The 24,941-nt window shown below is 41.9% G+C and overlaps 1 protein-coding gene across 1 annotated transcript in view; it reads right to left on the bottom strand.

The window, feature by feature from the left end:
• IFNAR1 (interferon alpha and beta receptor subunit 1) overlaps positions 1 to 24,476 on the bottom strand; it is a 33,305-nt gene extending 8,829 nt beyond the window's left edge. Inside the window, exons 1-6 of the mRNA XM_068546989.1 lie at positions 24,055 to 24,476; positions 11,473 to 11,596; positions 6,144 to 6,325; positions 3,623 to 3,780; positions 3,366 to 3,507; positions 2,357 to 2,471 (exon numbers count right to left, since the gene is read on the bottom strand). Of these exons, the coding sequence (XP_068403090.1) occupies positions 2,357 to 2,471; positions 3,366 to 3,507; positions 3,623 to 3,780; positions 6,144 to 6,325; positions 11,473 to 11,596; positions 24,055 to 24,127 (794 nt within the window). The 5' untranslated portion in view covers positions 24,128 to 24,476. The remainder of the gene's footprint in view (positions 1 to 2,356; positions 2,472 to 3,365; positions 3,508 to 3,622; positions 3,781 to 6,143; positions 6,326 to 11,472; positions 11,597 to 24,054) is intronic.
• Between the last annotated feature and the right edge of the window lie 465 nt (positions 24,477 to 24,941).

Genomic DNA, 24,941 nt, shown 5'->3' with positions numbered 1-24,941 from the left:
TATCAGAGATACACACCAGTGTCCTAAGAGCAAGTCTGCACAGAGTAAGACTGGGCCTGGAGAGGTTAAGTAAGCTGCTCAGAAACAAACAGCTCCAAGCATCTCAGTTCAAGCCTGGAACTGTAACAGCCTCCTGACTTGTCCCCTTGTCTGTCCTGTCTCCTTAGTCCCGCTGCACCACACACAATGTGGCCACCTTCACCCTCCTCAAACACAGCCCTGTTACCCGTCCCTCAACACAAAATTCCCAATGGCACTCAAATGCCTACAGGGCAGTCTGAGGCCAAGCCTAAGCTTATGCCATCCTATTAATTCAATGTTCTCTCTCATCGCTCTCCCAGGCCCAAATGTTCTGCTACTCTCAAAGCAGGTCCTCCCTTCTTGTCGGCAAAATTCCAAACTGGCCCCCCAAATTCCTACCCGCTGGTGCACAAGCCCTACATGATCCCCTCCGCCTCAGTGTGGGCAGGATCCGTGAACTCTTGATTGGGTTACATTATTTGGCAAAGGTGAAGGGATTTTACAAATGAAATCAAGGTCCCAAACCAGGTGACTATGAGTTAATCAAATGAGAGCCTATCCTGGGTGGGCCTGACCTGATCAGATGAGCCCTTTAAAAGAGGGTCTAGAGGACAGAGATTCTCTCTCCTGATGGCAAGAAGCAGGTCACCATGAGTTCTGCAGCTGCAAGAAATGGATTCTGCCAACCACCACATGAGCTAAGGAGACAGCACGAGACAGCGTGTACGAGACAGCACCCCAGCTGACACCTGAACTGCAGCCTTGCAAGACCCCGAGCAGAGAACCCAGCTAAGCCACACCTGGACTCCTGACCCAAAGTCATGGACAGATAGATAATAAACAGTGTGTTTTAAGCTGCTAAGTTTGTGGTAGTTTATTACAGAGCAATGGGAAATGAACCCCTTCTTGTTACCCCGACCTAATTTTGTCTCTTCATATCCTGAGCTTTCCCCTGTGTGTAGCCCCTGCCTGGGATGCCCTCTCTTGTCGTTTACAAATATGTGACTCAGCAATCAAGGCCTGGTTCACACTGCATCTCCTTCCAGAGGGCTTCTTTGGTCTCTCCAGCCCCAACCACCTTTACATTTCTGACTTCTGTAACCCTTATAATCTGTACTCCACTCCTCAGTCCTAAATCACATTTTGCTATGCAAAGGCAGATAACTGCTTCGGATTTCTAGCACCATATGTTTTATTCTGCTGTACCTTTACGATTCCTTCAGTGCTTTGTACAGTGTGCTAAGTACCCAAAAGAAACTTAGAGACCAGCCATCAGAAACCCCTATCCCTGTCTAGTCTGTGGCCCTACTGTTTAACATGCTTTTGAAAGTGAAGAATACATAAAAGACTCCTGTACAGTTTCCTGATCAGTGTGTGTGTGTGTGTGTGTGTGTGTATGTATGTATGTATATCTGTAAGGGCGTGTATGACATGAATGCATTTATTATACAAACTGTTATTGCTTCGAAACTAACACCAAAGGGTTGAGAGTCATCAATCACAGCAGTATTGACTTCCCTTTTCCCTCATTTTTTCTGTGCCTTTCTAGTCTCTTTCTTCTCACTCTTCCCTTCCTGCTTTGCCTATACTTGCCTTTGGTCCCTCTATTCCTCTGCCCTCAGTAGCTCTTTCTTTCCCGTCCCTTTTCTCCCCATGGTGCACTTCACCTTCCACTTGATTATCCTCTTCTCTTCTCCCTCTCTACTTATCCCCTAGAGTTTTCCAATCAGTATAAACTATATGCAGTCCCCTTCCACTCACGTGGTGCTAAGCTTCACTCATATTTGGCTGGTCTCTACTCAATCACACAGAGCACAGTTCTCTCCAACTTTCTTAATTTCCCACTAAAGTAATCACTAAAAAATCTGCCAAAGCCACGAAAATAATCAAGACAATGGGAAGGCTAACTTGAATTGAACACGACAGAGTGACTGGAGTCAAATCATTTCAAGGGCTCATGGAAGAAGTGGGTTCTGAAGAAAGATCACGGCCATGGGTCAAGTATTCCAGACTGAGGAAATAGCACATGCAACTAGAATCACACCTTTAAAAAAAAAAAAAAAAAAAAAAAAAGAGAGCCGGTAAGAACACTAGATAGTATTAGAATGTACCCATTTTACAACAAGTGAAGAAACTGAGGCCCAAAGAAGTTAAGTGATTAGCTCAATGACATCCTGGGACTAGAATGAAACACTCCAGTTCCGGTATATCACAACCACCTTTCCATCAGGCCACACGTGTGCACGGAGCAGCAGGTGGCTGAAGCAGGGTGAAAAGAAACCTAACAAACTGGGCAAAATAAACTGCAAAAGGACACTTATGCAATAGAACTTACTGGGACCACTGAGCTCGAAAAGTCGTGTTTTCATATGCGTAATCCCATTTAAGAACATAGACCTGATTTTCAGCATTGATTTGTATATTTTCTGGTGCAGGCACTTTATGTTTCTCTAGAAGACAAAGAGCACACAAAAACACACACACACATTTTCTTTAGTGAGATAACAGACGGCTAGAATTCCTAATGGCATGAGCAAGAAGATAAAAGGCTCGCATTTTATCATAATGACCTAACAGCTAAATAAGTTATAGTGTATATTCACGCAAGGGAATACTATGCAGCCATTTAAAAGAATGTGATAGATCTATATGTGCTGACATAAAAAGAGAGCCTCAATCTATTGGGTTAAACAAGCAAGTTTAAAATATATCTGGCAGGACCTTATTTTTTAATTTAAAAGACAAAAACCCCAAAACTGTTAAGTCCAAGTATATACTTATATAAGCCCTGAAAAAAGTATGAAAGGTTGTACACAGACTGCTGGTGATACTTATCTCTGGTAAATGGAATTGGGGGTCAGGAGGCAGGAGAGGAAACCTTTAAACCCTTCTATACTGTTTGATTTTAAAAACAAAGCATATTAAACTTATAACTGAAATAATAAATCCAAGCTCCTGCCCTTAAACCTTAATTGTTGGCAAGATGTCACTGATTAAATGTATCAGGATGCTTTCATATTTTAACATTTCATCTATAAAGGTAAACTTTTTGGAAGACTAACTGTTCTTCTAGCAACTACCTCCCTTTCTTGTGGATTCTGAATAAAAACAGTTTTTTTCATTAGAAAATACTTGGATTTTACGCAAAATTTTCATTACTATTTACTTGAGACAAAAATCCCAAATAACATTTGTTGCTTACGTAAATGCTGTTAGAACGCTTTTGTTTTAATGTCTATTAAACCATCACATAAGCTTTAGCAACTATTGGAAAAATGCCAAAATTAATAGGTTGCCAATTTGTATACATAGTTATTGAATCTGAAGCAAGACTTCCTCCTTACCTGTGGTGTTTATACAATACACTGGACTATAGAGACCAACTCTTCTTGGTGAACGTAGTTCTGCTTTAACTTTTAAACAATAAGTAGTCTCTGGTGAGAGTTTATAAATTTTATCTCTGGAATAAACAGTTTCAGTCCTTTCCTATAATTAAAAAAAAAAAAAGAAGTCTGTTCTTTAAAAAAGTATAAAGTCAAGTTTTAGAATTAATTCATGTCATTCTTCTCTCACATCAAACAAAGATAAAAATAATGCTTACTTCTAGACTTGAAGAGTTTTTCCAGATAACTAAGCTATACATAAAGCTGGAATGATCCATAGCCCACATGATACTATCTTTTGTCCCAGGAGGAGAGATGTTTATTATTATTGCCTTATCTTCAGCTTCTAAATGTACATCTAGAGGACCAATCTGAGCTGTAAAAATAAAAACATTTACTATATAAGTTCACTAATACAAGCCAAAACATTCATACAACAAACAATTCTAAGCACTTAATATGTGCCTGGCATATAAAACGGAGAAAATCCCTCATGGAGCTTATACTTTAGTGACGGATGTGGCCAAAAATCCCAAATAAACAAATGCATATAATGTTATAAGGTCATGTGTGCTGTAAGAAAAAATGAAGCAACATCAAGGGACAGAGAATGGCAGCAAGAGCTGTTTTAGGTAAGTTAGTGAGGAGGAGGCTCCCCGAGGCGTTTGAGCTGAGACTTGAACAAGGTGAGGGAGTCAGTCATGCAAGTCTTGAGGGGAAAAGCATCCCCAGCTGAGGGGGCGCCAAGGGCAGAGCCCCTGAGCTGGGAATGTGCTCACCATTTTCAAGAGACAGTAGGGGGCGCTCGAACGGCTGAGTGGTAGAAAATGAGATCAGAGAGGCAGCTAGAAGCCAGGTAACAGGCAGAACTCTGTAGTCTGAGTCTGCAGTCTCTGGAGGACTGCTGAGACCTGATTCACATCCGGGAAAGATCACCCTGGTTGATGTGTGAGGAAGCAGGGAAGCTACTGCAGCAGTTTGAGTGACAAATGAAAGTGGCCTGGCGAAGGCTGGTAGCAGGGGTGGAAGTGAGAAGGGATCCGATTCAGGATATACTTTGAAGGTTGATCACTCAGAATTTGTTGGTGGACTGGATGTTGCATGAGAGAAAGAGATGTCAAAGGTGATGCCAGGGCTCTTGGCCTGAGCAAATAAATAGGTGATGTCATTAACAGAGATGAAAAACACTGCAAGAAGAGCAGGTCTGGAGGGGGAAAATCAAGAGCTCTGTTTGGCCATTTAAAATTTGAAACGACTCGTAGACCTCTAAGTAGAGATGCTGAATAGGGAGCTGGTGATATGAGTCTAAGGTAAGGGGAAGGAATGAGGCTGGAGAGATATAATTTGGGGAGTCAAGAGCACAGATGATGTTGAAAACCATACGATTCCTGGTGGAGGGCACGTAGAGAGAAGACGTTCAACGACCAAGCCCTGCAGACTGAGCCCTGCAGCTGTCCAACATTTAAAGGTCTGGGGAATGAGAAGAAACTGACAAAGGAGCAACCAAGGAGCAGGAGGAGAGCCAGGAAAGAGCAGTGCCCTAGAGATCAGAGATGGAAGGGTTGCAAGAAGAAGGGAGTGATGATCACGCCGATGCCACAGGGGAACTGGGCCAGAAGAGGACGGGGAATCCACCAGGCATTGTGGAGGTCATGGTGACCTTCGCAAGAGTAGTTTTAGGTTAGTGATGGGGAACAAAGCTCAAATGGAGAGGGCTGAAGAGGGAGTAGGAGGAAAAGTGCACAGAGAGGGGCTACAGATCATTCTTGTGTGAGTTTTGGTACAGGGCAGTGGTTCTCAAACTGTTTGGTCTTGGGACCCCTTTACACTCTTAGAGAAACTGAGGGTCCTAAAGAGCTTTTGTTTGCATGGTCTATGTCATTGAATATTTAGCATATTAAACATTAAAATTGATAAAAATTTAAAATATCTATCAATTCATTAAAAAATAGTAATGATAAAACCCACTACGTGATAAAAAATGACTATATTTCCCAAAACAAACAAGCCAAAAAGCTTAGTGAGAACAGTGGTGCTGTTTCACATTTTGTTCAAATCTCTTTAATGTCTGGCTTAATAAAGAAGGCAGCTGTGTCTCACACCTACTTCTGCATTCAGTCAGTCACCATTGCACATCAAACAGCCTCTAGAAAACTCCACAGTACACTCATGAGAGAATGAAAATGAAAAAGACTAGTAAGTCTTAGAAGTATTAAGAAAATAGTTTAGACTTTATAGACCTCCTGAAAGGGTCTTGGAGACCACGCTTTGAGAACAACCACTATAGCAGCGGTTCCCAAACTTTTTGGCACCAGGGACCAGTTTTGTGGAAGACAATATTTCCACGGATTGGGGGGGCGGTGGTGATGGGGGGGAGACGGTTCAGGCGGTAATGCAAGTGATGGGGAGCGATAGAGAGCAGCGGGGAGTGGTGGGGAGAGGCGGGGAGCGATGGGGAGCGGCAGATGAAGCTTCGTTCGCTTGCCCGACGCTCACCTCCTGCTGAGCAGCCCGGGGTGGAAGGGGTGGCTTGGGGACCCCTGCACCGTAGGGAAAGCAGGAAAATGAGGCCATAGCAGGAAGGAGACACCGGTTTAAGGGAATCCTTGTTTGTTTGTTTGTTTGTTTGTTTTTAAAGATGGGAGACTTTATATCATGCAAATGAATGGGCTTGGGAAGAGAGCTGTTCTGGTAATATTCAATAAAAAATACAATGTAATTCAGCTGGCAACTTCTTACCTTTTTGAAATGGTATAAATGGCTTAACCTCATGCCATTGAGAAGTGTTGTTTCCTTTTTCTGCTCTTATGCGCAATTCGATTTTTTCATAAACATTTTTAAGCTTGACTGAAGAAAAGTTGCATTCGGTACTAGTAATATGTTGACACCCAGGCAATTTTTTCCAATTATCCATCCCTGGTCTTCAAGATAAAATAGCAAATAAATGAATGAACATTATAAATACAAGAGTGACAAACATGTTTTCTATTTACATTAATATTATAAAGCTAGTGTAAGTAGTTATTTCTTCTACTTGAGTTAATGTCCTGACAATATTTTTGTGCGTAATATTCTACCCTTTTTCAATACATATATACCAAGTTATTATTTATACAATGGAATAATTCTGACATATAATTTTTTAATATAAAAAATCCTAATGCATTAGGATTTCAAAGAAGCAGAGAAAGAAAGAACCCGTAAGATAAAAGTGGACTTACTGTCGGCTTTGTTAAAGATAGTTGTGTGACTTTTGGCCAACTACTTTGTATTCTGGATCCTCTCTTCCTTACTGAAAATTTGGGAAGTAGATTTGATGATTCCCTTCTGACCTCCTCCTATGAAGAGATTTACTAACCCTAAGGAAGACCTCAGAATCAGTATGGTTTGAGAATTTCCTCTGCTCTTCTCAAAACCAAACTATTCCTTCTGCATACTGATCTCTGTAATTCCTTTGTTACATGACTAGAAACAAAGAACTTAAAATGTTAACATAAACTAACAAACTTCTCAATGTGGATTTAGTCCATTAAAAAGTCTGAGTGATATTAGATTTTTTTTAAGCACGTGAAGAAATTAAGTTGGCACAGAGTGCCTTAAACAGAAAGGACATGTTGTTACAAAGGGGACAGGAGCTGAAGTGAAGGTGAGGGACAGAAAACAAACATTAGGTTTCAAAATTTTTGCCTGTGGTAAGCCCTGTCTGCCTTAAACCAAAGAGAGAAACTATCCTCTGAGAAGGCATTTTTGTCAAGCCTAATTCATAGTTCTAGCACTAGCTGATTTTTATTTTTTGGGTAATATTGTAGACCTCATTTTAAAGATGCTAAAGCATCTTTATTTTTTAAAAAATTTATTTATTTTAAAAAATATTTATTTATTTGGCTGCACTGGGTCTCAGTTGTGGCACTGGGGATCTTCACTGCAGCATGCGGGATCTTTTTTTGTTTTTAGTTGCGGCATGCGGGCTCTTAGTTGCAGCTTGCCGGCTCCTTAGTTGTGGCATGCGAACTCTTAGTGGCGGCATGCATGTGGGATCTAGTTCCCTGACCAGGGGTCGAACCCAGGCCCCCTGCACTGGGAGCATGTAGTCTTAACCACTGGACCACCAGGGAAGTCCCTAAAGCATCTTTAATAAAAAGCTAAGGATGCTATTAAAAGCTAATAGAAATTAGGGATGATATCTAAACAATGTTTGTGCTGACTCCAATTCAAGTCTACCTTATTTTTCAAAAAAGAAACATTTTAAAAAAGTTACCGGGACTTCCCTGGTGGCACAGTGGTTAAGAATCTGCCTGCCCATGCAGGGGACAAGGGTTCGATCCCTGGTCTGGGAAGATCCCACATGCCATGGAGCAACTAAGCCCGTGCGCCACAACTGCTGAGCCTGTGCTCTAGAGCCCGCGAGCCACAACTACTGAGCCTGTGTGCCGCAACTACTGAAGCCCACACACCTAAAGCCTGTGCTCCGCAACAAGAGAAGCCACCACAGTGAGAAGCCCGTGCACCACAATGAAGAATAGCCCACACTCGCCACAATTGGAGAAAGCCCGCTTGGAGCAATGAAGACCCAACACAGCCAAAAAGAAAAAAAAAAGTTACCAAAAATATACACTACCATATACACTTCATTCCTGGCGAGTTTCCCCTTCTTTACCTATCTGAGCTTTGAGATTAGAGTTGGCATTAATAATACCTTGATTTAAATGCAAATCTTCCTGAGAAACTCCTCCACAACAGAATCTATTTTTTTAAAATCCAGACTTTAAAAATCTAAACCAAAAATTCAGATTGTTTTTCCCCTCAAATGTCATTTATTAGAAAATATAATTCCAGAGAAATTAGGAGATTAAGGAAGTCTGGGAAGTGGGTACGGTACACAGACCTCTTTAAATCAGGTGCACAGAGGGTCAAAATAAAATAAGCTCCAGGCAAAAAGCCAGTATAACATTTCTGGTCCATTTATATGGAGAACTTTTATTATACTCAACAGAAAACCTTATAAAAAATTTAAAACTAAGCCTTGATATGGTTTCAACCCACCCTCACTCTTTACATCTGTCTATCCTGCTCCAGGAGATGCAGCTGCCCACTCTATTACAACTGCTTTTGCATGTAAGGGAGCTACTGCAGTGGTAGCTACATTTATATTTTCTTAAAAAAAACCCCAAACTTTATCATATACAGTGTTTAGATCACAACAGAAATATAACTTGAAAATAAATGTGTAACCAATAGAAAATTCATTTCATAAAACCAGTTTCATAATAAAACTTCATGCCATCTTTGTCTCTCCTATTCACTAATGTATTCCAAGTACCCAGAAGAGTGTTTGGCATAAAAAGCATTCAATGTTTGTTGAATGAAGACTGCACACTACATACGTCATAATACATTTTATTTTATTTATTTTAAATAAATAAATAAATAAATTTTTTTAGTTAATTAATTTATTATTTTTGGCCGTGTTGGGTCTTTGTTGCTGCATGTGGGCTTTCTCTAGTTGCAGCGAGTGGGGGCTACTCTTCATTGCAGTGCGCAAGCTTCTCATTGCGGTGGCTTCTCTTGTTGCGGAGCACAGGCTCTAGGCGCAAGGGCTTCAGTAGTTGTGGCATGGGGGCTCAGTAGTTGCGGCACACGGGCTTAGTTGCTCCATGGCATGTGGGATCTTCCCGGACCAGGGCTCAAACCCGTGTCCCCTGCATTGGCAGGTGGATTCTTAACCCACTGTGCCACCAGGGAAGTCCCCATAATACATTTTAGATATAAGTCACAAACACTGACATCTTAGATAAGTATATGTTCTACAGGCACTGGTATCCCAGTAGCTTATTTATGTGTCTGTGTATCATTTATCACCAGTGATATGTCTAATGTTCTGAGAAACACTATGTGGAATATCTGTCTGCTGCTGCTATTAACTACACTTTGGTTGATCACGTTCTCCGCACCACTGTTATGCACACTTGATACACAATTGTGCAACACTCACAACAGCCTTCCCAGTTAGATGCTTCATCACTGGGGTGCCCCAGGCCAGTCTGCCTGGGACTGCCCTGGTTTAAGCTTACTGTTCCAGCTTATCTAAAATCAAGTGCTTCTGTTCACTCTCAGAAGTATCCTGGTTTCAATGATAAATTACATGTGATCATACTAATTTTTTATCTTTACTTAACAGATAAGGAAACTGTGACAGAGAGAATAAGTAGCAGAGGATGGATTTAAACCCAAGCAGCCTGGCTCAAGTTCATACCACACTACACCACACTAACCGCTAAACTGGCTCCGCAAACTTGTGACCTGGCATGTTCTGACAAGGCAATTGTTTATAAAGCTAGCAGAACAGAATACAGAAAGAACACGCTGAAATAGTGCATTGGATACTAAAGTCAGAACGGACAGATTATCATGAACTGGAGAATTCAGTAGAAGTGACAGAACGTGTGAAGGAACAAGAACACGAGTGCACTGTCTATGGCTCTGTTCTTTATTACAAGGGTAATTTTCTTTTATTTTTAAATTTTATTTATCTATTTAAAATAATTTTTTTTTTTTTTTTTTAAATTTTGTGGCTATGCTGGGTCTTCGTTGCTGCACATGGGCTTTCTCTAGTTGCGGCGCGCGGGCTTCTCATTGTGGTGGCTTCTCTTGTTGTGGAGCATGGGCTCTAGGCACGCGGCCTTCAGTAGTTGTGGCTCACGGGCTCTAGAGCACAGGCTCAGTAGCTGTGGTGCACGGGCTCAGTTGCTCCGCGGCATGTGGGATCTTCCCGGACCAGGGCTCGAACCCATGTCCCCTGCATTGGCAGGCGGATTCTTAACCACTGCGCCACCAGGGAAGCCCCTACAAGGGTAATTTTAAATAAAGGAATCTGAAGTAATCTCTGTTATACCTAAAATAGTTGTTTCATAAGAACATTCTGAACTAAGGCAAAGAACAAATTTGGTAACAAAACTCAGAGTTCAATTTAAAGAAAATCTCTAAAGATGAAAACTGTTAAATTATCAGTTCTGAGAAAACCCACATATGTGTGTGTGTGTGTGTATGTGTATACATATATATGGTTGACCCTTGAGCAACACGGGTTTGAACTGTGTGAGCCCACTTACACGCAGATTTCTTTCAATAAATACGTGTTACAGCACTACACGATCTAGGGTTGGTTGAATCCACAGATGCGTAACCGCAGATTACGGAGGGCCTACTGTAAAGTTATACTCAGATTTCCGACTGCACGGGACGGGGGTAGGGTGGGGTGACCATCCCTAACCCCCGCCATTGTTCAAGGGTCAACTGTATATACACACAGGCACAAATTACTAACCATCAACTGGGAGAACAACCGGGCTGTGGCTGAAGTGGTGGAATCCTGGTTCTAGAGGTCCTACACCCTGTTTCTTCACTGCCTGATTCCCTGCCTGCTCTTTCTTGGACAGGGATCATGGTTAGCAGACAGGGCCCCAGAACCCAAAGCAAAGTACTATACTTCCTGAGCGGCATTTCCTTCTGTAATCCCTTCTTCCGCAACTCCCTGTCTGCCTATCCTCTTGGCAATCGTCAAGTAGAAAGTTAGCACTAGGGAAGAGGCAGAAACACCAGAAACACTGAGTCTGTGGGAAGGCAGGGTCCAATATACTGATGTTTATAAAGTGTATCTAGAATTAAAACTTTGTGTATGATGGAGGCAAGAGGAAAGCCTGACCACAGAAGCCTATTCCAAGACCGTGGCTAGGCCTTTAGGGGCACTCTCCCATATCCTCAAGGTATGCTCTGGGTCAGCCCCTAATTTATATTTAAAGAAGTTGGAGCATACAGAACAGAGAAGGTATGGCTGTGGACTACAGAAGTTGTCTGCTAGCCTCGTCCCCAAAATCTCTTGTTTCAATACCCAAGGATGAATTTGACTGAGTCTCTATTTGTAGAAATGAAGTTATAAGTGTTATGCAAAATAGCCATACATTTTCTTTAAAAAAATGGAAAAACCAAATGTTTCCGAAATCTGAAAAAAAAATTTATGGTGTTGAAATGGTAAAAATTATTCAGCAAATCAATAAGTAGAGTAACGTACATTTTATACTCTGCTGAAAAAGTCACATTCCTGACAGACTCACTGTTGCTGTTCCACTTCAGGATAAAGTTGTCATCAATGATGCAGACCCTGCCATTTTCAGGCGATTTTAGATTTGTTCCCCCTGTCAAGGCAATAAGAAAGAAGACAGTTACACATACATACATATACACATACTAAAGATATTTTATATATTTTAAAATGTTATCCTTCACATCACTGATTGGAGAATGAATACATTTAAATATAAAATATAAAAGTTAAGCATATAAAAAAATCTAAAAAAACCTAGTGCTTGCTCTCAGCATGGGGAGGCTGCTAATTATTTCTATCTCTGCATTCGAGAGAGTTGGAAAATGGTTGAGTTTTTAAAACCTATAAAAAGCAAACATTATATATCAATTATATCTCAATAAAGGTGGAAAAAATAAATCATAAAAAGGTAAGCATTGTCTTTTAATTGGAAAAAAAAAGTCTCTGTATAAAAGTAGTATTTTTCTTTGGTCTTAGAAGTGATACTGACGTAAAGGATACAGGGTTGGACTGTTTAACAGCCTCAATTTGGTTTCGCATACTATGTTCAGAGAGGGATATACTCTGATAGAGAGCTGAACAGATGTGGTTTCAGAGCTGACAACTATTCATAGGAACCAAACATTCACATAACAAAATCGATAGCGATATATAAGTTTATCACGTCACCCAAGCCCTACAGGAACCTGAAAAGTTCTTGACCACTGAACGTATCAAGTCTGAACCCTTCTGTTTATTTTTAAGGACTTCCATCTAGAGACCTATTTTATTTCTTATGCTTTTTTAAAAAACTGAAGTGTAGTTGATTTACAATATTGTGTTAGCTTCAGGTGTACAGCAAAGTGATTGAGTTTTATATATACATGTTGCAGATTATTTTCCATTTTAGGTTATCACAAGATACTGAATATAGTTCCCTGTGTTATACAGTAAATCCTTGTTGCTTATTTTATGTATAGTAGTTTGTATCAGTTACTCCCATACTCCTAATTTATAACCCCCCCTTGCCATTTCTATTTTTTTTTTTTTTTTTTGCCCTTTATTTCTTATACTTCTAGTACAAATCTTCCACCAGTTGGATGCCCTCTCTTCTGATTTTTCCTTTTTGGCCCCTCCAAATAGCGTTTCTCTTCCTCTCTGACCGCCCAAATCCTCCAAGACCCAGCTCAAGTTTGCCCCCTAACAGAAAACCTTCCTCAAATACTGCAGTTCATGCCAACCTTGCTCTTTCTTTACACATTGCATCATGAATCTGCACCACTCAACTTCACACTAAAGTAGATGTACTCAGCACAGTACCCGACATCTAACAGGCTCCCAAAACTTGCTGACTGAAGTTGTCTTTTAAAAAATTGCTTCTTTGGGACTTTGCTGGTGGCGCAGTGGTTAAGAATCCACCTGCCAATGCAGGGGACACGGGTTTGAGCCCTGGTCTGGGAAGATCCCACATGCCGCAGAGCAACTAAGCCTGTGCGCCATAACTACTGAGCCTGCTCTCTAGAGCCCGCAAGCCACAACTACTGAGCCTGCGTGCCACAACTACTGAAGCCCACACGCCTAGAGCCCGTGCTCCGCAACAAGAGAAGCCACCGCAATGAGAAGCGCGCGCACCACAATGAAGAGGAGCCCCCACTCGCTGCAACTAGGGAAAGCCCGTGCGCAGCAAACAAAGACCCAACACAGCCAAAAATAAATAAATAAATAAATTTATAAAGAAAAAAAATACTTGCATATGGGGGAGGGATACTTTGAGAGCATGGGATTAACAGATGCACACTACCATATATAAAATAGGTAAGCAACAAGGATTTACTGTATAGCTCAGGGAACTATATTCAATATCTTGTAATAAACTATAATGGAAAAGAATAGAATATATATGTATAGATAGATAGATACATATATATGTGTATAACCGAATCACTTTGCTGTACACCTGAAACTAACACAATATTGTAAGTCAACTACACTTCAACAACAACAAAAACATGCGTATGGTATACACCGCCATACAGTGTATTTATTATTCTAGGCTGCCTTAAAACTCTACAGAATGAGGTATGGAATTTTTTTTTTCTTACTGAGTTCTAGAAATCAGCTGATGTTTCATAGGTCCTGCCCAAGCTAAGCCAATGTGCTGATCCAGGTGACTGGCATTATTACATCAAACACCAGCTTTTCCTGGAAGTCTCAACTCTGGCACGAGCCTTTTCAAGGGGAGTGTGTACCCAGAAAGAATTGTTAGTGTTGAGGAAGGAATTAAATGAAGAAGCCTGCTGTTCCCAGTAATGCTTTCTCTTCCCTACCAGTACAGTAAGTCCCCTACATACGAACGAGTTCCATTCCGAGAGCACATTTGTAAGTCCAATTTGTTCGTTAAGTCCAACAAAGTTAGCCTAGGTACACAAATAACACAGTTGGCTGTATATCCACTGCATTTACGCTTGCTTCCAGACATCCTGGGCTTGAAATAAAGATACTGTACTACTGTACTCTATACACAGTACTGTAAAGTACACAAAAGCACAACCACTTGTAGAGGATGCACACACGCGACAATGTACACCAGACACATGAACTAACTTACGTGATTGGACATGCGAACGCACATTCACATCTTTGAAAGTTTGCAACTTGAAGGTCCGTACGTAGGGGACTTACTGTCCCCTAATGACTTACCTAATGACTGGCCAGCACTACCCACATCATGGCCCAAAGAATGCCCTTTTGCAAACAGAAAGTCATAGCCTATTTCACAAATGAGTATATACAGATTACTGGAGAAATGCAGCCAATCCTTTCCACCCTCACCTGCTGTAACCCCAAGCTCTAGAAAACGAAGCTAATTCTTCTATCCCTTCTTTTTTTAAGGTAGGCTTTTACACCCACCAAGTTAACGGTGCACTGAGTTTAACAAGAAAAGGGTGAATGCCAGTCTTAGGAGGCAGAGCCCTGCAAGGTCCACAGCTTTCAGATTTTGAGAGAGAGGGAGTGTTGGTGTAGTGGCCAGCCTGGGGATGCCAGGATTTAGAGGTGTGGGTGTGCTGGGTGAGGGGGCATGCAAGGCTGAATTGGTGCAAGAGCCCAAAGCAGAGGTGCTAAGAGCAGCTACCCACCTGTCTGGTGTCATTCCGTGCAGCCCCTCTGGTGTGCTCAATAACGGCCCCTGAAGGTGTCCACATCCTAATCCCCAAAACCTGTGAATATGTTACCTTACTTGACAAAATGGACTTTGCGGGTGTGATTAGATTAAAGATATTGAGATGGGGAGATTGTCCTCGATTATATATGTGGGCCCAATGTAATCATAAGGGTCCTTATAAGGGAATGAGGGGGCAGGAGTGTCAGAAAAGAAGATGTGACCATTGATGGATGAATGGATAAAGAAAACACAGTATATATACAACGGAATATTATTCAGCCATAAAAAATGAAGGAAATCCTGCCATGTGTGACAACATGGATGGGCCTTGAGGGTACAATGTTAAGTGAAATAAGTCCAACAGAGAAAGACGATTACCATATGATCTCACTTATATATGGAATCTAAAAAGAAAAAAAAGGAAAAAAGGAAGAAAGAAAGAAAAAACTGAACTCATAAATACAGAGAACAGATTGGTGGTTTTCAGAGGCAGAGGGTGGGGTGAAATGTGTGAAGGTGGTCAGAAGGTACAAACATCCAGTTATAAAATAATTAAGTCCTGATTATATAATGTACAGCATGGTGACTATAGTTAATAATACTGTATTGCAGACTTAAAAGTTGCTAAGAGAGCAGATCTTAAAACTTCTCATCACAAGGAAAAAATTCTGTAACTCTGTGGTGACGGATGTTAACTAGACTTACTGTAGAGATCATTTTGCAATATATACAAATATTGAATATTATGTTGTACACCTGAAACTAATATAATGTTATGTATCAATTATATCTCAAATATATTTTTTTAATGAAAAAAAATTTTTTTAAATTTTTGGCCACACGGCTAGGCTTGTGGGATCTCTCAGTTCCCTGACCAGGGACTGAATTGGGCCCCAGCAGTGAAAGCCCAGAATCCTAACCACTAGACCACCAGGGAACTCCCTCAAATTTTAAAAAAAGAAAAAGAGATGTGATGACAGAAGCAGAGATTGGAGAAAGAAATGTTGAAGGCACTACATTGTCGGCTTTAAAGATAGAGGAAGGGTCCACAAGTCTAGGAATTCAGGCAGCCTCTAGAAGCAGGAAAAGGCAAGGACACTAGATTCTTCCCTAGAGCCTCCAGAAGTAAGGCAGCCCTGTCAACCTATTTTGGACTTCTGGCTCTAGACTGTAAGATAATAAATATAAATTTTTTTTTCTTCGTTGCTGCATGCGGGTTTTTTTGTTTTGTTTTGTTTTTTTGAATTTCATTTTATTTTTTTTACACAGCAGGTTCTTATTAGTTATCCATTTTATACATATTAGTGTATACATGACAATCCCAATCTCCCAATTCATCACACCACCACCCACTCCCCCACCCCCGCTGCTTTCCCCCCTTGGTGTCCATACATCTGTTCTCTACATCTGCGTCTCAATTTCTGCCCTGCAAACCAGTTCATCTGTATCATTTTTCTAGGTTCCACATATATGCATTAATATACGATATTTGTTTTTCTCTTTCTGACTGACTTACTTCACTCTGTATGACAGTCTCTAGATCCATCCACGTCCCTACAAATGACCCAATTTCGTTCCTTTTTATGGCTGAGTAATATTCCATTGTATATATGTACCACATCTTCTTTATCCATTCATCTGTCGATGGGCATTTAGGTTGCTTCCATGACCTGGCTCTTGTAAATAGTGCTGCAATGAACATTGGGGTGCATGTGTCTTTTTGAATTATGGTTTTCTCTGGGTATATGCCCAGTAGTGGGATTGCTGGATCATATGGTAATTCTATTTTTAGTTTTTTAAGGAACCTCCATACTGTTCTCCGTAGTGGCTGTATCAATTTACATTCCCACCAACAGTGCAAGAGGGTTCCCTTTTCTCCACGCCCTCTCCAGCATTTGTTGTTTGTAGATTTTCTGATGATGCCCATTCTAACTGGTGTGAGGTGATACCTCATTGTAGTTTTGATTTGCATTTCTCTAATAATTAGTGATGTTGAGCAGCTTTTCGTGTGCTTCTTGGCCATCTGTATGTCTTCTTTGGAGAAATGCTATTTAGGTCTTCTGCCCATTTTTGGATTGGATTGTTGTTTTTTTAATATTGAGCTGCATGAGCTGTTTATATATTTTGGAGATTAATCCTTTGTCCATTGATTCGTTTGCAAATATATTCTCCCATTCTGAGGGTTGTCTTTTCGTCTTGTTTATGGTTTCCTTTGCTGTGCAAAAGCTTTGAAGTTTCATTAGGTCCCATTTGTTTATTTTTGTTTTTATTTCCATTACTCTAGGAGGTGGATCAAAAAAGACCTTGCTGTGATTTATGTCAAAGAGTGTTCTTCCTATGTTTTCCTCTAAGAGTTTTATAGTGTCCGGTCTTACATTTAGGTCTCTAATCCATTTGGAGTTTATTTTTGTGTATGGTGTTAGGGAGTGTTCTAATTTCATTCTTTTACATGTAGCTGTCCAGTTTTCCCAGCACCACTTATTGAAGAGACTGTCTTTTCTCCGTTGTATATCCTTGCCTCCTTTGTCATAGATTAGCTGACCATAGGCGTGTGGGTTTATCTCTGGGCTCTCTCTCCTGTTCCATTGATCTATATTTCTGGTTTTGTGCCAGTACCATATTGTCTTGATTACTGTAGCTTTGTAGTATAATCTGAAGTCAGGGAGTCTGATTCCTCCAGCTCATTTTTTTCCCTCAAGACTGCTTGGCTATTCAGGGTCTTTTGTGTCTCCATACAAATTTTAAGACTTTTTGTTCTAGTTCTGTACAAAATGCCATTGGTAATTTGATAGGGATTGCATTGAATCTGTAGATTGCTTTGGGTAGTATAGTCATTTTCACAACATTGATTCTTCCAATCCAAGAACATGGCATATCTCTCCATCTGTTGGTACCATCTTTAATTTCTTTCATCAGTGTCTTATAGTTTTCTGCATACAGGTCTTTTGTCTCCCTAGGTAGGTTTATTCCTAGGTATTTTATTCTGTTTAGCCTCCATGTGTTTGGTTTTTTTACAGATTTTTTCCTGTAATTGATATCTAGTCTCATAGTGTTGTGGTCAGAAAAGATACTTGATACGATTTCAGTTTTCTTAAATTTACCAAGGCTTGATTTGTGACCCAAGATGTGATCTATCCTGGAGAATGTTCCGTGCGCACTTGAGAAGAAAGTGCAATCTGCTGTTTTTGGATGGAATGTCCTATAAATATCAATTAAATCTATCTGGTCTATTGTGTCATTTAAAGCTTGTGTTTCCTTATTAATTTTCTGTTTGGAAGATCTGTCCATTGGTGTAAGTGAGGTGTTAAAGTCCCCCACTATTATTGTGTTACTGTCAATTTCCTCTTTTATAACTGTTAGCAGTTGCCTTATGTATTGAGGTGCTCCTATCTTGGGTGCATATATAGTTATAATTGTTATATCTTCTTCTTGGATTGATCCCTTGGTCATTATGTAGTGTCCTTCTTTGTCTCTTGTAACAGTCTTTATTTTAAAGTATTTTGTCTGGTATGAGTATTGCTACTCCAGCTTTCTTTTGATTTCCATTTGCATGGAATATCTTTTTCCATCCCCTCACTTTCAGTCTGTATGTGTCCCTAGGTCTGAAGTGGGTCTCTTGTAGACAGCATATGTATGGGTCTTGTTTTTGTATCCATTCAGCGAGCCTGTGTCTTTTGGTTGGAGCATTTAATCCATTCATGTTTAAGGTAATTATCGAGATGTATGTTTCTATTACCATTTTCTTAATTGTTTTGGGTTTGTTTTTGTAGGTCCTTTTCTTCTCTTGTGTTTCCCACTTAGAGAATTTCCTTTAGCATTTGTTGTAGAGCTGGTTTGGTGGTGCTGAATTCTCTTAGCTTTTGCTTGTCTGTAAAGCTTTTGATTTCTGCAAGAAATCTGAATGAGATGCTTGCTGGGTAGAGTAATCTTGGTTGTAGATTCTTCCCTTTCATCACTTTAAGTATATCATGCCACTCCCTTCTAGCTTGTAGAGTTTCTGCTGAGAAATCAGCTGTTAACCTTATGGGAGTTCCCTTGTATGTTATTTGTCATTTTTCCCTTGCTGCTTTCAATAATTTTTCTTTGTCTTTAATTTTTGCCACTTTGATTACTATGTGTCTCGGCCTGTTTCTCCTTGGGTTTATCCTGTACGGGACTCTCTGCACTTCCTGGACTTGGGTGGCTATTTCCTTTCCCATGTTAGGGAAGTTTTCGACTATAATCTCTTCAAATATTTTCTCGGGTCCTTTCTCTCTCTCTTCTCCTTCTGGGACCCCTATAATGCAAATGTTGTTGCGTTTAATGTTGTCCCAGAGGTCTCTTAGGCTGTCTTCATTTCTTTTCATTCTTTTTTCTTTATTCTCTTCTGCAGCAGTGAATTCCACCATTCTGTCTTCCAGGTCACTTATCCATTCTTCTGCCTCAGTTATTCTGCTATTGATTCCTTCTAGTGTATTTTTCATTTCAGTTTTTGTATCATTCATCTCTGTTTGTTAGTTCTTTAATTCTTCTAGATCTTTGTTAAACAGTTCTTGCATCTTCTCGATCTTTGCCTCCATTCTTTTCCGAGGTCCTGGATCATCTTCACTATCATTATTCTGAATTCTTTTTCTGGAAGGTTGCCTATCTCCACTTCATTTAGTTGTTTTTCTGGGGTTTTATTTTGTTCCTTCATCTGGTACATAGCTCTCTCCCTTTTCATCTTGTCTACCTTTCTGTGAATGTGGTTTTTGTTCCACAGGCTACAGGATTATAGTTCTTGTTGCTTCTGCTCTCTGCCCTCTGGTGGATGAGGCTATCTCCGGGTTTTCTCTAGTTGCGGCAAGCGGGGGCTACCCTTCCTTGCGGTGCACGGGCTTCTCATTGCAGTGGCTTCTCTTGTTGCAGAGCATGCATTCTAGGCGTGCGGGCTTCAGTAGCTGTGGCTCACGGGCTCTAGAGTGCAGGCTCAGTAGTTGTGGTGCACAGGCTTAGTTGCTCCGTGGCATGTGGGATCTTCCCGGACCAGGGCTCGAACCCATGTCCCCTTCATTGGCAGGCAGATTCTTAACAACTGCACCACCAGGGAAGCCCAAAATAATATATTTTTATTTTAAGCCATAAAGTTTGTGATAATTTGTTACAGCAGCAATGGGAAACTCATGAAGCTCCCAAGAAGAGGGGTTCCCAGGCAGGCCTCCACAGGGCACACGGACAGGAGGAGCCCTTGGTTGAACCGTCTGAGAGCTGAGGGTTCCCAGCCTGGGTCTGAGCATCACTGGGAATCTTTGATGGAAGGAATGAAGGCCCCCAGAGCTGTCTCAACAATTCACAAGGCCCCAGAGAAGTCATTAATTTGCTCCCAGTAAGGCTTTTCAAGTGGGTTAAAACATCAAATTTCTTTACTTGTGTCTGGAATTGTACCCCCGCCATGTGGCAATACGGTTCTGCCACCAGCAACGCTGACTAGCAACTTCTGAGTGACTGTAAAACAGGAAATGCATTATCCGGGACTTAGTTCATGCGGGGAGATTATGTTCTGACAGTACAAGCACAGGCTTTTCAAAATGTGACTCTTGCTGTTCCGTAAAACATCTCCATAAAGTGAGAGGATCATCTGTCAGACAGAGGCCAGGCAACTTATTCAGTTCAGTTCCTAACAACTGTTTTATGAGCTCTCTTATACACATTGTCATAGCCAGAGATCAAGACCCCTTGTCTTAGCTCGGGCTGCCATAACAAAATACCATAGACTGGGTGGTAAACAACTGAAATCATTTTCTCACAGTTCTGGGGCTGGAAGTCTGTGACCAGAGTGCCAGCATGGTCAGGTTCTGGTTAGAGCTCTCTTCCAGGTGTGAAATGTGAAATAACATGGAGTTATTTATGTCAAGGGGTTTTTTAATGGAGGCAGGAGGCCATTAAGGAGGTTGGCCTTGACACACGTCCTCACCAGGTGGAACCATAAACTTTTGAATTGGGCAAACAATATAAATATGCTAATGACTCTGCAAGAACACCTGAAACTTACTGAACACCACAACTACTGAAGCCCGCGCGCCTAGAGCCCGTGCTCCGCAACAAGAGAAGCCACTGCAATGAGAAGCCCGCGCACCGCAACAAAGAGTAGCCCCTGCTCACTGCAACTAGAGAAAGCCTGCGCATAGCAACGAAGACCCAACGCAGCCAAAAATAAATAAATAAAATAAATACATTTATTAAAAAAAAATTGCTTCTTTATGTTAAACACAACCTCCAACCAGACTGGAAGTTCCTTAAGGCAAGGTATATACAGCTTCACACTTAACCTGCATTTTTCAGAGTCCTCAGACTAACGCTGAGTTCATAGGAACTTTTTCCATATCACAAAGGACTGATCTTTCATGATGATAAATTACAATTTTTAAAAGACCAGCTTTTAAGTTTACTCTTTTCCCTACAACATTTCTAGCCTTTACTTCTGCTTCAGGACAAGGATGTTATCTCCTCACAGACTTTCTACTACAGGGGTCCTTGTATAGAACTTTTTTTTATTGGGATTGCTGCCTCTACTTTCCAGTTAGAGATATTATGGTATGGAGTCAAAAAAAGAGGAGACATCTGAGGAAACATTTTCTGACTTTTCTTTTTAATTTGGGGAGGTACTCATTGAGTCTCCTCATCCACATTTTTCTATTTTACACTCCTATTCTCCGAGACTTCATCACCGAATAGAATTACTTCCCCGTGTCCCACTCTAAACTTAATCCCCATCCCAGTTGTTGGAATTTTAGAGATTCTGTGCAGCCAGAGGACAGTGACTGCGTTTATGGGGTTAACAAAAGGCCTGATGGCATCTGTAGTCTCCAGCCCAGAATATTCTAATTCTAGTAATTCTGGGCCCTGAGATAGGATGCAGCAATTTGATACCTGGGGTACAGCCAGGTATTTCCTCAGAGATGAAATCCTTCTGCTACTAAGGAAGGAGACCCTGGAGTTAGAGGCATCTTGGCATTTGGGAGACAAACAAATAATTGACTGATAAATGGACAGGGACTTGGAAATAGTTATTAAATAGGATTTTAGAGTTCATAGATTTTGTTCTATTAGTATTAGCAATATCCCTTTGATAACAGTTTATTTCAACATTTAGCATGTAAAGTATATAAAAGGGTACTTAATCCAATATTTCTATTTATAAAATTGGTTGCTTCAACCCTTCACATTCATATTGATGACTAGAAATGGTTTATTATATATATACATTTTTAGTATTTATTTATTTGGTTGCGCTGGGTCTTAGTTGCGGCAGGTGGGCTCCTTAGTTGTGGCTCATGGGTTCCTTAGTTGCGGCTCACCAGCTCCTTAGTTGGAACACATGGGCTCCTTAGTTGCGGCACGTGGGCTCCTTAGTTGTGGCACGCAAACTCTTAGTTGCGGCATGCATGTGGGATCTAGTTCCCTGACCAGGGATTGAACCCGGGCCCCCTGCACTGGGAGTGCAGAGTCTTATCCACTGCGCCACCAGGGAAGTCCCATGGTTTACTATATTTTTAAGTCTGACATAAATCCAGACACATACATCTATACAAATATAAATTTCCTCCCATATTTTGGATAGTTTTCTTAGACTAGGATCCCAGAGTTGCATTTACTAGGTTTGAAAGTATGAACAGTTTGAAGATTTTGAAACATAGAGCAACATTATGATCTCAAGTTAGGGTTAACATTTCATTTAGTTTTCAACACTGCTATTCCTTTGAGAAAAAAGTAGATTAGTTAATTGAAAGATAACTAAGCCCTTAACATATAGGTGGATAATCAAGAACTAAATTGTGTGACCTTTAGAAAAAGTCTAGCCTTAGGCCCCAGGGCTTTGAGGCCAGATTCTCAGGGTTTGATTTCCTCCTAAAGCACTGGCTAGCTATATGGTCTCAGTCCACTCCTCTGTAAAATTAGGATAACAGTGCCTAGCTTTGTTCTGAAAGCTGAATGAGTTCATATCTTTAAAACACTAAGAGTAGTGCCTGGTACATAGTTAAGAGGACAATAAATGCCACTTGTGTATGAAGTTTATTTTAGCTCTCCTCTAATCTAGATTAAAATTGTGATCTTAATGAACAACCTCCTGGAATGTTAATTTTACATGAAAATTCTGGGGAAAGACTTTTTATACGAAAGCAAACATGAGTTTAAGGCAAAATTTTCATGAACAAAAGACTCCAAAGAAATTACCAGGGGTTACACCAGGACCCTAGTACCCATATACTATATACTATGTATGTGGAAGAGTTTGAGAAATAGGTGTGAAACAGAATAAAGGAAACATCATTTAAAATGAAGTCAGGAGGCCAGAAGCTGGAGCCTTCATGCACTTTCACTCACCATCAATTCCAGACCCCAGGAGGAAGAATTCTCCTCTACCAGCAACAAGCCCAGCCAATGGGAAAAGCAGCACCATCCTGAACTCTTGCTTTCCTCCAATGGACTTACTCTCAAAACAGCCCCACCCAACTTCCTCCTTTTTCTCTATAAAGTAACCTTCTTCTCTTTTTGTTGTTGGACTTGCCTAAGGTTTTTGACCTAACTTGCTTGTCCCAAATTGCAATTCCTCTGGTATTCTGGAAGAAACCCATTATGCTGGTAAAATAACTAACTGGCTGTTTTATTTTTTAGGACAAGATAGATAGGATACCATGTACCCCAGAAAATAAGGATATGCTTTTCTAAACAAACAGGTATCTTAAGCCCACGAGGCAGCCTCACCAACTCCTGGATTCCTGCTCTCAGCTGCTAGGCCCTGTTTGTCTTTGGGCCTCCAAAGACAAAGGGGGACACCGAGTTCCCCTTCTCACTACAAAGTCAACCGTATGATAGCTGCCATTCCTCCATGCATCCCAGCTAAGTTAAGAAAGGCAGCAAATTAGCTTGGTGGCTCCCAGCCTTTGTATTTTTCTTTTATTATTATTATTTTTGATTAGATTGTACGAATCCTGAGGGCAGAGAAATGCTTGCAAACCTTATCCCCCTCCCACATGGGACCAAGTAACTGTTTACTAAATTGAGGAAACAGCAGCACATAGCTCGTGGCTAAAGTCTTATTTATTATTAAAAAGTCCAGTCGAGCTGCCGGAATTTCCGGACGGAAACAAACTCGACAACAAAGCTCTCCCACACCCAGCCCCGCGGGGTAGGAGCCCAGGGAACAGGCACAGGGCCGAAGGGATGGCGAGGAGGGCGCCCCCAAGCAAGCGGTGTGGAAGGATCTTGAACATCACTTTCTCTCGTTTGATTTTCGAGCCCAAGTCGGTTTCAATGTGAGCGCTGCGACCACGGACAACCAGAGGTCTCCCAGAGAGGACCTCTGTCCCTCCCGGGTCCGAGGTTTCCCACGCCGCCGCTGTCCAGCCTCGCGCCCAGCCCCCGACCCATGGACCCCCATCTCTCACCTGAGGCTGCGGGCAACACCCACGGCGCCCCAGCGACCAGCATCAGGGTCGTCGCGCCCAGGAGCGCGAGCATCGTCCGCGGGCCGCCGGCAGCCCTCCAGTCACATCTTCTGCCACCGCAGGTAGGGCGAGGCGGCGCGAAAGAAAGTTGGGCGCACTGGCTGGCCCCGGGCCGGCGCCCCAAACTCGCCGAGCCCACCTCCGCGTCGCCCCACCCCTCTGCCCACCGACTCCCGCGCACGCGCCGTCCCTTCTGCACGCGTGCCAGCGTCCGCGCACGCGCGTCGGACACTGGTGGGCTGTACAGCCTCCGCTGCCGTCTCTCTGACCCCTCTTTCCGGCCCGAGACTGCACGCTCGCGGTGCACCCTCGGGTTCCGGGAAGACCGCGTCTAACCGGAGGCCTTGACCCGGGCGGGAACGCGGAACTTTGCCAGTGCGTCTGCGCAAGCCTCGCGGCCTGGCCTCCGCTCCCCGGTCCTCCTCGCCTCCCCCCCACTTCCCGCTAGTAGCAGCCGGAGGCCACTGTCGGGCGCTCTCGTCCCTCGCCCTCCCCAGCCCGGGTAGCGGACAAGGGAGCCTGGGAAAGCGGTGTTGGGGAGGCTTGGGGATTAAGGGAGAAAGCAATGAGGAAGCTTCCGAGCGGGTCAGGCCGCGAAGGGTAGGCGTGTCCAGAGTTAAGCCTAGACACGTTGAGCTCCCGTTTTCCGAGCGATCTGGCCGGGGGCAGCACGGGTCCCTTGGAGAGGGTCGTGACGGCGTCCGGGCCTTGGGGGTGGTGTCCGGAACAGAGGTCTCTAAGCTCTTTTGATCGTCTGCCCTTATCAGTAAATAATTTGAGTCCATTATTCAATGGTTATTTAAGTACGTTAATAATAGATTATGTAC

Source organism: Eschrichtius robustus, chromosome 6 (assembly GCF_028021215.1).
Source record: "Eschrichtius robustus isolate mEscRob2 chromosome 6, mEscRob2.pri, whole genome shotgun sequence".
Lineage (NCBI taxonomy): Eukaryota > Metazoa > Chordata > Mammalia > Artiodactyla > Eschrichtiidae > Eschrichtius > Eschrichtius robustus.
Note: the sequence above shows the minus strand (reverse complement) of the source record. Positions and strands in the feature narration are given on the sequence as shown.